Below are 17498 nucleotides of genomic sequence, written 5' to 3' on the forward strand. Positions count from 1 at the left end.
TTATATATTTTATTTGATTACCTTTCTACTTAGTAATTAAAAAAACATTTTATAATCTTTATGTATATACTTCTATTTTTGTGGTATGTAGGGGGGTAGATATTCAAAATATTCAAAATCGGTTTAATTTTGAATATACTTTTACAACTAGAAAGCTACGTTGTGAATGTTATAGGTTATTTATCTTCGTGTATTAACGGGAACTACGCAGGTGACTTCGGCTAGTTACAAATAAAAGGAGACAATTATAAATAAATAAACGTTTTCTACGTTATACAATTATATGAAACAGCATTACTATAGGAATATTTATAGAGCTTAACCCCACCATGATGTTCTAATGCGGGTTGACGGCCATGTTAAAAGTCAACGACTACTATCAGATGTTAATGATAATAACGGGTTGGATGGCTTATCGTGCACTCCGTGGTACTGGGGTGTAACACCACGAAATCAATTAGGAATTTCTTATTTTTATCTTTAACCCGACCCAGATTTGAACCCGAAACCACATATGCTATACATTGGAATAACGAGGCAGTTGGTTTTTTATCATCATCATTATCAACCCATATTCGCCTCGCTACTGAGCACGAGTCTCCTCTTAGAATAAGAGAGTTAAGGCTAATTAGTCCATAACCTTTTTTTTTGTCGCGACTGCACAGGCAAAGTTGCGCTGACTCCGGCCGGGTATGAGGGACTCTCTGGCTGACCAGAATTTCCACTAAAACCCAGCGAGGCGACCTGCGTCCTATTACGATGTAAAAGGATAACCGCCCACCACGCTAGCCCAATGCTGATTGGCAGACATTACTCGTATTATATAGGTATGTATAGTTACCTTTTACGTATAATTTTGACTATTTATTATAGGTACAGTTACTTTTTACTTATTGGCTGGTGGGAGGCTTCGGCCTTGGCTAGTTACCGCGTTGACGCGTAGAAACCGAAGGGGGTCTGGATTTTCATCCTCCTCTTAACAAGTTAGTCCATCTTTTATTGCATCATCACTTACCGTCAGGTGAGATTGTAGTCAAGGGCATACTTGTAAAGAATAAAAGTCTTCATTTTGACGTAGGTACAATTATATAATTTTAGAATTTAAACTATCATGAGTGTTATTTATATTAATTTATTATAAAACACGGCTAAAACTCACGTGATACAACGTCGGAGTATGCCCGACTAAATACAAAACCATACGGGGCCCTTGGTCATAGGCTGGTTCTTGCAACGCGGCACGAGCCAAACTGATTCAAATTGATTGCAATTATACATAATTCCACATTAACTATAACAATACTCTGTAATTTTCAAATGGAAATAACTATAATCCTTACTACTTAAACTTATTATTATACCTATAGATACGCGAAAGTTTGTATGGATGTTTGTTACTCTTTAACGCCGCTACTACTGAAGCGATTTGGCTGAAATTTGGAATTTATTAATTTGGATTTTATCTCTCTCTGGATTAACACATAGGCTTACTTTTTATCCCGAAAAAATCCACGATTTGCGAAAACTGATGATTTTGATTGTATGAATGTTTGTTACTCTTTCACGCCTCGGCTACTGAACCGAATTACCTGAAATTTAAGTAGAGATAGATAGATAGATATAGTCTGGATTAACACATAGGCTACTTTTCATCCCGGAAAATTCCATAGTTTCAGTATGATTGTTGTGAAAAACTAAATTCCACGCGGACGAAGTCGCGGGCGTCCGCTAGCTTTTTTATATGTCCGGAAAATTTCGCTCGGGAAACAGCTGTTGGCTTTTCATGAAAGTCAGGGCAGTTATAAGCAGCGGAAGCATTGCTCACGCCAGTGTAGTGTCTCGCCTCAGCCGCGCTGACGTTTGGCGAGCTATTCGTTAGTCATGAACGTTTCGTTTACGATTGAATAATACCTGTGCCTCGAGAAAATTTAGCGCCAAAAAAGATTTTGACTTTTAAAGTGTCGTTATGTGGTTGTTTATACAGATAATGGGTGCTCTTGCGCTATTTCACGGTATTTGAAACCTACCTTTTGAATTAAATTAATGCATACATTAGTATTATTAAATGAATTTTATATTACTTATATTTATATTAACAATGCACTTATAGTACAAATAATGACTTCTAAAACATATTAAAATTCGGTTGGTAATTTTACCAACATACCTACTGAGTTTCTGCCATTTCATTTAAAATTAACTAAACATCCTGTATTTAACTACAGGTACACTCAAACTCCTTCCCTAAACGAATACAAAACTATTTAGTTAAATTAGTGAGTAAACATGTATTCTATTAGATATTTTTCATTTATATTTATTTAAATTAAACAATGCACTTATAGTATAAATAATAACTTCTAAAACATATTACCAATATACTGTACCTACTTAGTTTATGTGCCATTTAATTTAAAATTAAACATCCTGTATTTACCTATACACTATAACTTCTTTCCTAAACGAATACAAAACTATTTAGTTTAATTAGTAAGTGAACATGTATGTATTCTTAAGTAATTTTTCCACAATATAAATAGGTACCTACTTGATGTTAAAAAAATGTACATTGTCAAATAAATTAAAACAATACATTCACAGTAAGTTCGTTAACATACTTAAGGTGGGCATCTTGCAAAATCCCAAAGATTTTAGATTATAGGCAAAATCCATTCTTAGCGGACGTCTACTATTAACTACCTCCCTGTCAAATTTCAACTATTTTCGATATTTCGTGATGACCTTTCCACCACGGGTATCTCCACTATGGTGTAGGTTTTTACTACGTAACTGTGCGCTTTTACTACATAAATAACTTAGTGAATAGGCTGGTATTAACTTTTTAGAAGAACAACATAAAAAAGTTCAAGATTTTTTCTTAACTGTAACTACTTACTAACCTGTTTAAAAATAAAGTGAGTAGATAAGTGAAGCATATAAAATGTTAAATGCTATTTTGGTACCTGGTTACTTACAGAGCAACGTTTTGTTTTTATCTCATTAAGAAGTAGTGTATCTATATAAATAAATGCAAGCCTGAAAGACAAGGAAGTGTCTAAATAATTAAGTACTTTTTGCTTGTAAATTAGATAAGTACGCGTCAACGCTGTACGCTGTACAATAACTAGGAGATGAGTAAGAACTTTGGTACTTTAGTACGACTGAATCGTATATTGGGATGATGACAGTTTTTTAAATTGTATATAAATTAAGAATATGCTAATAGTAACGCAATTTTGTAAAAGTAACAGAGTATCTGTGATCATTACTTTCGGAGCTACAGGGGTTTAAAGGGTCAGATTTGCGGCGCTGCCGCGGATCCCTGAAAAACGCCCCATACAAAATGGTACGAACTTATGACGTCAACTTAGGCAATTAATGATCGTCAGATTTGTATGGGCGTTTAAACAAAATTACTAATATCTTTGTTATTTCTGCGTTTATGTTTATAGTTCAAATATTAAAAAATGTCACATTTAATGTAAGGAAGCTAAAAATGTATGAATTTTCATATAATTACGATAAAATATTTTTAGTAGATTTTGAAATTTTATTATCTTATTTATTTTGCAAATATCCAGTCAATCTTTGATTTTTATGTATAAATTAGTTAACATTGACCTTATTTACCCGAATGTATGATAAAAATCAATATATTCAAACCTAGTCATCATCCCCATTAGTAGTCTGCATATCTGCTATCTAAAATAATAGGCAGTAATTAGTAAACGTTGATTGCTTAATATAAATATTTACTAGCCATAAGCCGTGGTTTAAGTTTTCAAAGATTAATTTCCTATTTCTTCATTAACATAATTTGCTTATAGTCATTTGACAGTGTATTTTTGATATAAATTGCGGGCAAACGAGCAACCAGGTCAAGGTTAGGTCTAATATTAAGCAACCAGGCCTACAGGCCTAGGATGAGAGAAAGACTGCTCTTTGTTCATGGGAAGAAAAAGAGCGATGTTTTCATTTCTACTGAAATGAAAATACTCTTTATTGTACACCGAAAAATATAAAATGTATATTTAAATGTAAAGAAATAAATTAAGTAGGTTCAATAGGCGACCTTATCGCTAAGAAGCGATCTCTACCAGGCAACCTACTGCTACCTATTATAATAATGCACCTATTTTAGCCTTACTCTCGTCTCGAGATATGTATTAGTATCATACGCCAACTGATGTTTACACCTAGGCCTGACATGCGACCCACGACATATGTCGCATGTTAAAGGCCTACTGAAGTACTGAAGTTAAAACCGGTGGGTTGTAGACCTTTTAGAATTTTGTTTACTCGAAAGTTACTTCAGCATGAGATACTATTACACACATTGCTCATGCGTCGTTTGCGCTGGAACCCTATACTATGCGCGCGCGTGTAGAATTTCGCAACTAGGTCAAGCTGACTTCGCAATAGGAGGAATCATGGGAATGAAATTGCAGGACCTACCTATGACTTCATTACATAGGTAGATACGTCAAAATGGAGGACCAGATGGACTGACGACCTCAAGCGAGTGCAGGGATTCGCTGGATGCAGGTGGCTCAGGATTGTTATGTTTGGAAGCCCCTACAAAAGGCCTATGACCTGCAGTAGACGTCCATCGGCTGATATGATGATGATGATGATCAAAATAGTGTCGCTAGGTTTAATTTAATGTACGTAGGTACCACAGTTATCTAATTAATTTTATAGGTAATTAAAATTATTTTTGTAGTCAAAACCAGTGGCAAAATACTTTTTTTCTGAGACCTCTCGCGACAGCGAACGTAAATCGCAAGAGGTCTGACTCCAAATTATACTTAACTATTATGTGAGAAAACTAGATGAAAGCTAAATCAGTTTTATGCTATGAATTAGGCTTAGGGTTGGATTTGTTGGCCCAAATTTATATGAGATAGAATATAGATGAGAGAACCTTACTCCGTTTGAAATTGATCGGTTGAAAATATAAACAGCTGATTTATAATAACGGTTAGAGACAGAGGTAAAGGTAGAGTCGAATTTGAAACTGACACTATAGAGTTATTTTGCAATATATTATGTACTCGTATATCTAAGTACTGCAAAATTTATTTGTGTATTACGATGACAATACAAAAACGTAGTAGTAGGTAAATAGAGAACTACCTACATACCTAGACTTATACTAAACAGATTCCTCAAGGAAAATATTGGCTTTAATCCTGTTTCTATTAACAATTACTTTTATTTATAATTGCTACGTTATTATTCCTTCAATTGAAAAAATCATAATAATATTGTATAGTATAGGTCACATATATTTACTTCTACATGGATTGTAATTTGTATCTTTAGACTGCCCGCTAGACCGTATTGAACGTAGTCGTATCTGAGCTTTTAATCCGTCTGCTATATAGAAGTAATTTGCTCTGCCTTACCTACGAGTATTTTTACTTTACTTTAGTTTATGTTTAAACCCCCATTATTATCAGCAGAAATCAGCCGATTACCTAATATAGGAGAATAATAAATATATGATCATAAAATATAAGAAAGTAAGACTTCGTTTAGTCTCCTTATAAATCTAGAGGTAAATAATTTAAAATTTTTCCAAGAAAGATTCTGTTGATAACGCTTTTTCAACGTGTATACTATAATGAAGAAAACTTTCCTCTTTGGCACTTATAGTACGTAGGTAGACACATAGGTAGATAGCTTTCTCAGTACCTATGTTATTAAAACACGTGTAGGTATGTATTTTTAGTTTCAACTACACTAGACTAGACACATGGAAAAGCTATAGCTAGTTAGGTAGAACTATAAAGTGCCTTTATTTAGGTCCACTCCAAACTCTAGATAGCTGTTTCGCAACAATACGCCTCTTCATCATAGTCAGGAACTAAACCACTCGACTTTCACTCAAGTGGGTTGAGACTTAAGGATAGTTAGGTAGGTGCCTAGTTATAGGTATTATTATAGCCACAATATGAAAGGGAAAGTTACAATTTATTTTAAATTTACAAAATAACGTATAATACTTAAAAGCTTAATAAATGTTTATTTCAAATAGGAAACACTTTTCCATTAACTTACGGGAATATGATGTTTTATTCGAATAACTTTTTTCTACGTCTGATCTAAGCTAAGCACGCCTATAATTATATTGCTTGCATAACTTACGAGTATGTGTGAAAACAGCATGAAAATCCGTTCAGTATTTCCGGGATTAAAGTATAAACGAAAGGCTTTCTAAAACCAAGGTATGTACTTCGGTGCTAAGTACTTAGTAGAAAACGGAATTCTATCGTAAAAAATTCATTTAACACTCAGGTATTAAGATTCATTAGCTAATTAACATAATATATATTTTATAGCAAACATATAAGTATCTATTATAACAACTGTTATAGGTGTACATAACAGCCGCATCGCTACTTATTCTTGGCTATATAATAAATGCTTTGTTTGACTCGCATTAACGTCGAGCACCACATTTGGATAGGAACCAACAAGTGCAGTTTACTATGATAATAATATATGACCTTATAATAGACTCGTCTACATTCATTCATCATTGTCTCGGTTTTATTCCTAAACTAGCGGACGCCCGCGACTTCGAGACCTCTTTAATCCAGCCCTTACAGTAGCATCGTTGTAAAAATTAAGTAAATTGTACCGTTTTCCCAACATTTCCCTTCACTACTCTGCTTCTATTGATCGTAGCGTGATGAAAAGTATACTATAACCTGCCCAAGAGTATGAAGAATAATTGTACTAAGTTTCGTTAAAATCCGTCGAGTAGTTTTTGTTTCATAACAAAGATAGCTACAGACAAGCAAAAATTTTAATGATTGCATTTTTGGCATCAGTATCGATCACTAATCACCCCCTGATGGTTATTTTGCAAATACATTTCATGTATAGATTTATTATAAGTATATTTTTAGTAGTCTGTTAAGCTAGCCACTCACCATCCAACAAGTCCTCGTGCTTGCAGCGCTAACGGCAGGTCATTCGATCCATGTGTTGATCGCGATTTGTATGATGTCATGCACATCGGCACTACCACACGATCAATTTTATCAGATGTCCTGCAGTCAGCGCCGCAGAGACGTATATACTTATTGGATGGTGAGTGCCTACCATTAGTAAGAGCCGGGGACACCGCCGCGTCTTTTGCCGCAGCCACACAATTATTCTCCTCGCGCTGCCGCGATGTTGCCCTGCCACACATTGCTCTACTCGCGCAAATAATCCCAACGCCTCGCACGCATTTGACTCAAAACCGACAAAATAGGAAGCAGAATAGGGTACTGGGCAGGACGAGTAATGTGGCTACGCGACGCCATTGCCTACTATACCCACGCCACTCGTGCAGATTGTGGCTGCCACGTTAGATGTGTCGCGTCACCCAGGCTCAAAGACTGAACCTTAACAATTCCCTGGTTATGCAACGGGGCTCAAATCAGATAAGTTTCACTTTGAAACCGGAGACAGACTTAGATGTTGAATGTACTGTAATCAAACATTGTAGAGTCATTATCTCCTTTAGAATGAACTAATTTCCTGACCTATAATGACTTTGCTGTAAAGACTGTTGAAGACGCCCTTAGAATAAAGTTCACTCTATTTTTTTATTCTTGAAGCTTTATGCTGAAGCCAAACAGCCAGTACTACCTATTATAGAGCAACTATATTAGTATACTTTATCAAGAGTTTGACGGCCTCCGTGGCGCAGTGGTATGCGCGGTGGATTTACAAAACGGAGGTCCTGGGTTCGATCCCCGGCTGGGCAGATTGGGATTTTCTTAATTGGTCCAGGTCTGGCTGGTGGGCTTCGGCCGTGGCTAGTTACCACCCTACCGGCAAAGACGTACCGCCAAGCGATTTAGCGTTCCGGTATGATGTCGTGTAGAAACCGAAAGGAGTATGGATTTTCATCCTCCTCCTAACAAGTTAGCCCGTTTCCATTTTAGACTGCATCATCACTTACTATCAGGTGAGATTGTAGTCAAGGGCTAACTTGTAAAGAATAAAAAAAAAAAGAGTTCCGAGGAATTTTACAAATACATACATAAAGTATATCGGTAGGTAGGTAGGTACGGTACCTATATAAACTTCAAACGGAAATGTTTATTGAATTCATAACAGAGTCGCTATAAATGTAAAGCTTACATGTGCACATTATAGCTTGCAACCATTGACTCGCAACAGTCCCAGGAAACTATTATTAGTAGGTACTTACCTTAGTGTATCGACACAGATTAGATAATAGACTGCAACTGGTTCAATAGAAATCAGGTACCTAAGTATTTATTTTGTTAATAATAACGAGCGAAAGATTACATCATGTATTAGTGAATTAACGAAACTGGTCATTTATCGAATGCAATTACCTAGGTAAGTAGATGATATTTAGCTATGTCTGAACTTAGAAAGATTAATTAAATTAGTAATTACATTACATCACGTTAATATTATAAAGGCGAAGGTTTGTGTGTGTATGTTTGTTCCTCCTTTGCGGCTATTGAAGCAATTTGGCTGAAATTTGGAATGGAAATAGAATTTACTCTGGATTAATAGGTAGGTGCATAGACTTTCCATCCCGGACAAATCCATGGTTCCCGCGAGATTTGTGAAAAACTGAATTCCACGTGGACGAAGTCGCGGGCGTATGCTAGCAAAAAGATTGTCTGGTTTAAATAATAGACATTCACAAATTTCGAAATACCCTCAAGCTAACCTTAATTACTCTAAAGCTAACAGAATGAAGAAAACGGGGATAATACAAACAATAAAAACAAAAGCTTTACTAACTGGTAGATGGTTTCACCAACAAAATATAAGACGGTTATAATTTAATTTGAAACTTTGTATAGTTGAGTTGTATAGCAATTATGGCAACATACCTATTATTTATTAAAAACTCATACGAACAAACGGTTTCCCTCTAATTTCTTAAAGGTTGGAAAGTTCTTCAGTTATAAAATACGATATGATGATAAAATACGTTAGTATGTCATCATCATGAACAACCCTTAAGCCGCTCACTGTTGAGCACGATTCTCCCCTCAGCCTTAGGCTAATTGTCCACCACGCTGGCCCAATGCGGAATGGGAGACTTCGTACACGTAGAGAAAGGTAAGAAATTTCTCAGGTATGTAGGTTTTCTAACTATTTATTTTCTTCACCGTTTGAAACACGTGATATTAATTTCTTAAATGCACATAACTGTGCCTCCCTATAACACCGTTTTTTGTGCTAAATCTTTTTCAGTTATCGCAGCGCGTCTGTGGAACTCACTACCAGACACCATTTTCAAAAAAACCCATCAGTTGATACCTTCAAACATCGACTTCATGAACACTATCTTTCTTTATCATCTTAGATCGTTATGTATGTATGTATATATGTATTTATTTAGTTATTATTTATATATAGTATTGATATGTACTGTTATAATTTATATATTTATTTTAATTTATTTATTAGTGTTATTTTTGATGTATTTAATATTGTTTACCTTTATTATTTATGTATCTATACTAATATTATAAAGAGGTAAAGTTTGTAAGTTTGTAAGTTTGTAAGTTTGTAAGTTTGTAACAATTTTTTGAAATGGGGTAATCTTCGGAACTACTGGACCGATTTTAAAAATTCTTTCACCAGTAGAATGCTACATTATCGGGGAGTGCTATAGGCTATATTTTATGTTTCTATCATATATAACTACTGAGATATCGCGGGTTTACTCTTACAGGTCAGACCGAAAAACTTACTTTTTCGCATGCGCTGCCTCAACCATTGCGTATAACTGAAATAAATGTATGGAGGCTTTTTGAACCTTTAAAAGTTCTACAAAAAAGTCCGCGACACCATATATCTATCTTTTATATTTTAGCAGATATAGTACTTTTAGTACTTTAATAAATTATTTAAATTTTAAATTAAGGTTTACGTCATTATTTACACAACTAAACTTAAATCCTTATCAAAATAAATTATTTAATAATCACAAGGATATTATAGAGATAAGATTTGCCTTTTACAGTATGTTAATTAGTTATATAGTTTCGGAGATAAAACAAAATTTCTGAAAGTCGCAGAAATGCCGCTATATGACGCCCCGCGGTTTCAATTACGTGGTTCCCGTTCCCGTATGAATATGAGGACCAAACATAGCCTATGACACTCGCAAATAATGTAGCTTTCTATTGGTAAAAGAATTTTCCAAATCGGTCCAGTAGATCCAGAGATTACCCCCGACAACCACACAAACTTTACCTCTTTATAGTATTAGCATAGAAGTCGCTTGGGAAATTATAGTCTTTTGGTCATTGCACCACGCACAAAACGCTGGACCAATTTTGCTGAGGGTAGGGATAGGACAGAGGTAGGGAAGGGGTAGGATAGAGGTAGGGTAGGGGTAATTTAGGGAAAGTGTAGGGTAGGGTAGGGTAGGGTACGGATAAGGTAGGGGTAGTGTAGGGTAGGGGCAAGGTAGAAGTAGGGGAAGGATATGGAACGTCTAGGGTAGGGGAGGAGTAGGATAGGGGTAGGGTAGGGGTAGGGTACGGGTAGGGTAGGATTAGGGTAGGGATAAGGTAGGGGTAGGGAAGGGGTAGATTAGGGGTAGGGTAGGATAGGGTATGGATAGGTTACGGGTAGGGTTAGGGTAGGGTAAGGTGGGGGGAGGGAAGGGTTAGCGTTAGCGGTAGGGTAGGAGTAAGGTAGGGGTAGGGTAGGGTAGGGTAGGGTTGGGTAGGTTTACGAGTAGGGTAAGGTAGAGGTAGAGAAGTTTACATCAATTTTTACGCGGACGAAGTCGCGGGCGTCCGCTAGTTAAGTATAATATGTTTCCTCACTTTTTTTTTTATGTTGTACCTATCCATTTCTTTTGTTTAAAATCTCTCCCACTGCCAAGGGTCACTGGCAGAGATCTCTTATAGAGATAAGTGTTTCCTTGTCCACTGTTTTTGTTTTTACTTTTATGTGTTACTAATATTGGTACAAAATAAATTAAAAAAAAAAAAAAAAAATTACTGAAAAGTTGTAGGTGGTAGCCCCGGATCGAATTTGAACCTACGCCCACCTAATCGAAGACAGAGGTCACATCCAATGACCTCTATAGTTATTGCATTATCTCTTAGTTAGTAATTGCTTAAACTAATTAGTTGTAGAGTTACATGTGGCAGTTCGTCAGGGGAAGTATCACCAACTAACAGGACACGGCTGCTTTGGTAAGTATCTGCACCAGACGGCGAGGCGAGAATTGACTCCGGTATGCTATCAGTGTGGGGCCACTGAAGACACAGCGCATCACACACTAGCTGAATGTGCAGCCTGGAGCCCGCAGAGGCACATACTATCATCCACTATTGGTAGAGCCGTCTCGATGCCCGACGTAGTTGACGCCATGATAGGCAGTGAAACGTGCTGGTCAGTGATGCTGTCGTTTTGTGAGGCTGTCATGGGTCTGAAAGAGGCTGAAGAGAGAGCGAGGGAAGAAGCTGCCGATGCTCCCCTCATACGCAGGCGGAGGCAGGGTAGAAGGAGGCGTCGATATGCGCACCTACTCCCACCTTAATGTAGGGCGAACAGGATAGGCGGCGACACATAGAGACAAACGTCGGGACATCACAGTAGAATGTGCTAAATGATCCTGTGATGTCACCACAGGACGAAGCCGGATCCGCTGGGTTTTAGTGGGTATTCCGAAGTTTCGGCGAGTCCCACATACCCTCTGGAGTGGATGCGTAAATGCATTTCCCAGCGAAAAAAAAAAAAAAAAAAAAAAAAAAAAAAGGGGAAGTATCACCAAGCTTATTTTTTCCGAACTGATGGGTTGTCACTATAGTTACAGGCATATGAGGACATTTATGGATATAGATGGACAATTGACACAGGACAGCATTTTGTAGGACGCGTTTCTTGCCAGCTCTGTATAATTTTACTGTTTATAGGCGTTGGCTTTTGCACTTCCATCGGGTGGGCCGTTTGCTTGGGCCGTCAATACTATAAAAAAATATGATTACCTACTGAGTTTTCTGCCACACGTTTTACAAGTCTTTTGTTACTGCGGGCACCCAACCGTATATTGTTTTTATATTTATACTTACTTATTTCAATTATTTTTTAATTAATTATTTTAATTATGAGCTTTAAAAATTTTTGTGTATAACTATTTGTAGATATATTTATTTTAGAAAAAATACAATATGGAACTTAAGCTGACTTATCCTAATAACTATACAAATCATGCCCACTTGGAATGGTGGCAAGAATACTGGCTGCACTTCCAAATTAAGCCCTTCTCCCGTCTATTTATTTTTGATTTAGTTTTTTGAATTGATGTAGCAAATGAAAAATAAAAAGAATTTCCACACTGAAAGTGACGTTCACTGATAAATAAAACATACTTCCCGGTGGCCTTCAAGCTCGTATTAAGATTAAAAGTATTTTGTCATAAATAAATCTGTATATCCGAAAATAATTTGTTACAAGCCCCACGAGCAATTATTACAAGACTTACCTTTTAGTACCTACCACAGAATACATAATAGTACAAGTAATTATAATATGTTGTACGGTAAGGTAAGGTAGATATACCTTATCATCATCATCACAATTTCATCAGTCGATGGACGTCCACTGCTGGACATTTGCAGAGACATTCTACGCCAAACACCAAAGCCGCCTACAAGTAGCGACTTTTAATGACCTGTTTTGTCGTAGGTCCATTTGGGGTTCGACTACCACTGTGGTTTTTTGGTCACCATAGCATGAAAATAACGAATCGTCGAACCTGTATAACTTGGTTCAGAGCCCTCCTACAACTTTTATGCCATATTAGCTATTGCTCCAAATGGCTAATTCTAACGAGTCGTGCCATTTTTTTTTTGTTGGCCGGCACTTTCAAAAAAGAGCCCAGAAATGTATGGAGCGTGAATGATCTCCTTTCCTTTTTTCCTTATTAAATTGAATCTTTGCTTTTTAACCATCTTCCTTCTGTGACTTAAACATCTTGCGGAATTTGTAATTGAGCGTAATTAATCCTAGCGTAAGTTACAGACAAGGTACCTCCTTATATTTCCATACAATTACACCATTATAATTATTTACACTACACATAGGTTAACAAATAGGTATTGTAAACCGATTTCTAAATATGATTATTCTGGTTATACCTATCATCATCATCATCATTATCAACCTAAATTCGGCTCACTACTGAGCTCGAGTCTCCTTTCATAATGAGAGGCCCACTAGAGTGGTGGACTATTGACCTAACCCCTCTCATTCTGTGAAGAGACTCAAGCTCAACAATGTGCCGAATATGAATGAGTTGATAATGATGAACATTACCTACCCATTCTAAAAAAGAACTCGACAGAAGTCAAAAGCAAGCGATCGTAAAATTCGTTTTATTATTCACGGAAATTATTAAAACGTGCTACAATACTTTTTACTTACATTGCAATTCCTACTAAGTAGTAAGTAGGTTTAACTACCTATTGGAGTTGAGGAATTCGGTATTTAGTAGATGTATCAAATTTTTGTATAAACATTTTTGGGATATTTAATAAATATATTTCATATTAGCCGACTCCTCGAGGTTTCACCCGCGTAGTTCCCGTTTCCGTGAGACTATAAAAGAATAAAATATAACCTGTGACACTCACAAATAACGTGGCTTTCTGGTAAAAGAATTTTCAAAATCAGTTCAGTAGATTCGGAGATTACTCCCTACAATACCACAAACTTTACTTTTTTAAAATATTATTACAGATTTAAATAAAAATGAGACCTCTTATTGCAGACTGCATAACAAGACGTTCGTCAGATCGAAATGAAGTACAAAATTTTTAATAATTACGAAAATAATGAATATAAAAAACGTACTTTTTGTCGATACAAGCGTATACTCGTGGAATTCATTCTATGCAATTATTATCATCAGCAGGAATCTAGTTAATAACCGTGAACTTGACCACCTACCTATTCGTCAGTACGCAAGTATGTACATTGTACAATAATTACTACACACGATTTTATCACGATCTTTATGAGTTTGAGAGACGATAATATGCATAAAGAGTAATGGCACCTTTATTTTGTCTTAGAAATAAATCGAATTATCTCCAGGATTTTTAAAAACAAGTATTTTATGACGATTTAAAATGAATAGACATTCAAATAGTATAAAGCAATTTTGAGTTTGAGTTTTTGAGATTACATATTATGGCAAAGCCGCCAAAATTTAACTATCTGAACAATGTCTATTTACGTAAAGTTGGTAGAAATAAAATCGATAAGAATCGTACTCGTATCTGAGGGAAGTCGACTGAATATTTTATGCGAAATGTCTAAGTACTTGATTGGCAGTAAAGACGTGATATGGATGCCAAAAAAATAATATATTTAGAACTCATGGCAGATATGGTAGCAAGTACAAATAGTTAACTAAATTACATTCTATAAAAGATTATATCTGAATCACCTATCTACCTATAAGGTTTTATATTTATACCAGCGATTAGACCTACGTACCTATTTAGGAATGTTGGAAATTAATAATGATAAAACTTTCAACTAACGGTTGCCAACGGCAATCCTCGTGATATTCATATTTAGTACCGGCAAATTTATTATTTTTGAAACTAGAGACAGTAACCAGTATTAACCTATTATGATACCATACATATAGGCCCTAAAGTCCAGGCAAATTCATTTATTTCAATGAGGCTTAGTTTTCAAGCACTTTTAAAACGTGAAGTTATGTCATGATAGGTGGAAAGAGAGCTATGTTCTTGATCAGCTGTTATTGGATGACATTTATGTCACTTTTGCCTCACGAGGTGTCGTGGCGCGCATCTGGTGCCTACAGCCTACAGGTGTAACACTCCAGGCTGCTACTGAGAATTTTTGTAAAAAAGGAAAGTTCAATATTTTAAAGGACAAACCAGGACTCGAACCCATGACTTCGTAATCCAGTAGCGCATAGGCTAACCATACAATGAGGCAGTCATTAATGAGTACCTAAATATAAAATTGGATTTGGTTCATCTATAACGATATTTTCATAAAGAGAATTTTAATGAATCCTTTCAGTATGCAAAAGCATTAAAATTTCAGCATAAAATGCAACCCTTCAATAAAGGTAAAAAGTATAACAGAAACTACTTGTATCCAGCACCAATTGCAATTTACAGCAAATCACTATCAATCTATCAGTTATTATGTCGTGAATTATGAAGCGCTTTGTTCGACTTTAGTCAACGTGGCGTGTTGCATGTACCACGGAGGTATTTAGGCCTGTCTGCTGCTTTATTGAAAACGTCCTGCTGTCATGATACCTATAATTATGCATGGCAGACTTAAAGCTGCATGAATTTTTTATTAATCGAATAAGCAAAACAAGATCCTACGGCTACAAGGCCAAATCGCCTTGAAGCAGCGTGGCGAGTCTAAGTCTACTCCAATCTTTACAAGTCCAAGTCTAGACTAGTCTAGACTAGTCTAGGTAAAGAGGGAGGGCTGGCCCTGTAGTAGGGCTTAGTAGACTGACGTCTGAAAATGATAATGTCGTAGATAACGACTAAATTTTTAAGTACTAGCGGACGTTCGCGACTTCGTCCGTGTGAAAATACTCTGTCCGTAATACACAGTATTAAGAAATACAGCCCTCCTGTTGCGAGGCATTTGAGTGCCTCCGGACTCCGGAGTACATAAGAACCTTCTCACGATACGTGTCATCCTAATAATCACTGCCTTATGTATCCAACCCGTTATCCAACAATCTACCTAAAGATTCATATAAAGCTTCATGTTGGTCGAAGCTTATCGCTATAAGACGATTGACTGAAACGACTATCGGAACAATAACGTTGGACTGAACATTATTATTTAGGTACCATTATTGCAACTACTTGCTATTTTTAGACAATTTTTTTTACGGATAAAAAATACTTACCTAGGTGAGGTACAAACCAGAAGCACTTGAGATTTGATTACTATAATTTAATTATTACATACATACGTACGTAGGTACTTATTACGTAGATCACTCTACCGCGAACGCTGCGAGATGAAATCTTGACTCTACTTAGCCGTTGCACAATATGTGTAGGAATATTTTTATACTAATTTATAAAGTATACACCAATACCGGACGTTCTATAATTTCCTAATAACTCTACCGCGAAATTGTCATTTTTACAATGACTATATTTCTCGCAATTTTTACATTATTTTCTTCAGTTAGTTTGTGCTTCAATGAAAATATGAAAAATTAATAGCCGAATTTGTGAAGCCGTCTAGAGTTTAACACAATACATTTGGCGATTCAATTAAAACGAATGAAATGAAAGAGATCTTGTATATCTAGGTATACAGGTATACCTAGAAGTACGTATACAGTCCAGATTTTAAAGAAGGACGTTAGATATCAAAGTACTATTGTGAATAGTGTTTTGTTCATTGTTAACTATTAAGTAATTTTTGGTAATAGCGTTTCGGTATTCATAGCTAATTATCGATTTCAAAACAATGTGCACAATTCTGATACGGTCAAGGGTAAGGCACGGTAGGTAAATGTTTTAAAATAAAAAGGTTGTGGTGTGATATCTTTTTGACTTACACAACTGGTTGTGCCCTGCATAGGTCCAGCAGTTACTGTTCCTGACCTGAATATAGAGATAAACTACAATTGATACATACTACAATGCAGCAGATGTGTATTTTTTCCCTTAGATTAACATATTGCTAGAAACGAATCAATAAATCTTTGAAAAGCAGATGACGTATTGGTGTTATAGATCATGGGCTAGGGTAAAGATTTAAGACCCACTTGCTTGTTTGCCCGCAATGATGCCTAAATAGGTCCTCAAAACTGTGAGGACAGGTCATGGGGTTAATTAACCCAATGGTCGGGCGTCGTCCATAGGATTATTGTTGTACAGTGTTTACGACCACTTATAGAGGAGAATGGGAATATTGGCCCTTTTCTGTATTCCAAGCACCAAGGTTTAGACGAGACCATAAATGGCACATTAAAAAGGTACCTATGTGCTTAACTGTGGAGGTATTAGGTACCAGCATACTATAACGTACCAGTGTCATAATATTAATAACGTGTTCGAAGCTACAGTGAATAAGTCAAAGCAATCGTATGGTAATATTTGTGCAATAACGCAAACATTAGTAAAGTCATTTTGTAGCGCATTAATGTATCTCGGATCGTTGATGGTCGTATAGATCTTAAAGGTAGATATTATATTTATTCATAGACAAAACGCTTGACAGCAATTTTACTTAATGTTAAGATGCAATCAAACGTTGATGATGTAGACCGATATCCCCGGTTTATACGCTACATTGTATAGAAATCTCGCTTGGAATGAAACGTAAAGTAAACAAATTGGCATGCAAAAGCAGCCTTAAGACTATGCAAGCAGTTTTTTTATCTTCTTTGTCACCTGATGCATATTATGATGCCAGGGAATCAGAATCATTTATTAGCAACATTA

At 36.1% G+C, this 17498-nt stretch overlaps 1 protein-coding gene across 1 annotated transcript in view; it reads left to right on the forward strand.

The window, feature by feature from the left end:
* Nucleotides 1-1814: 1814 nt before the first annotated feature.
* Nucleotides 1815-17498, forward strand: part of LOC112055113 (putative carbonic anhydrase 3) — a 33576-nt gene continuing 17892 nt past the window's right edge. Inside the window, exon 1 of the mRNA XM_024095117.2 lies at nt 1815-2012. Coding sequence (XP_023950885.2) covers nt 1967-2012 — 46 coding nt within the window. The 5' untranslated portion in view covers nt 1815-1966. The remainder of the gene's footprint in view (nt 2013-17498) is intronic.

Source organism: Bicyclus anynana, chromosome 12 (assembly GCF_947172395.1).
Source record: "Bicyclus anynana chromosome 12, ilBicAnyn1.1, whole genome shotgun sequence".
Taxonomy (NCBI): domain Eukaryota; kingdom Metazoa; phylum Arthropoda; class Insecta; order Lepidoptera; family Nymphalidae; genus Bicyclus; species Bicyclus anynana.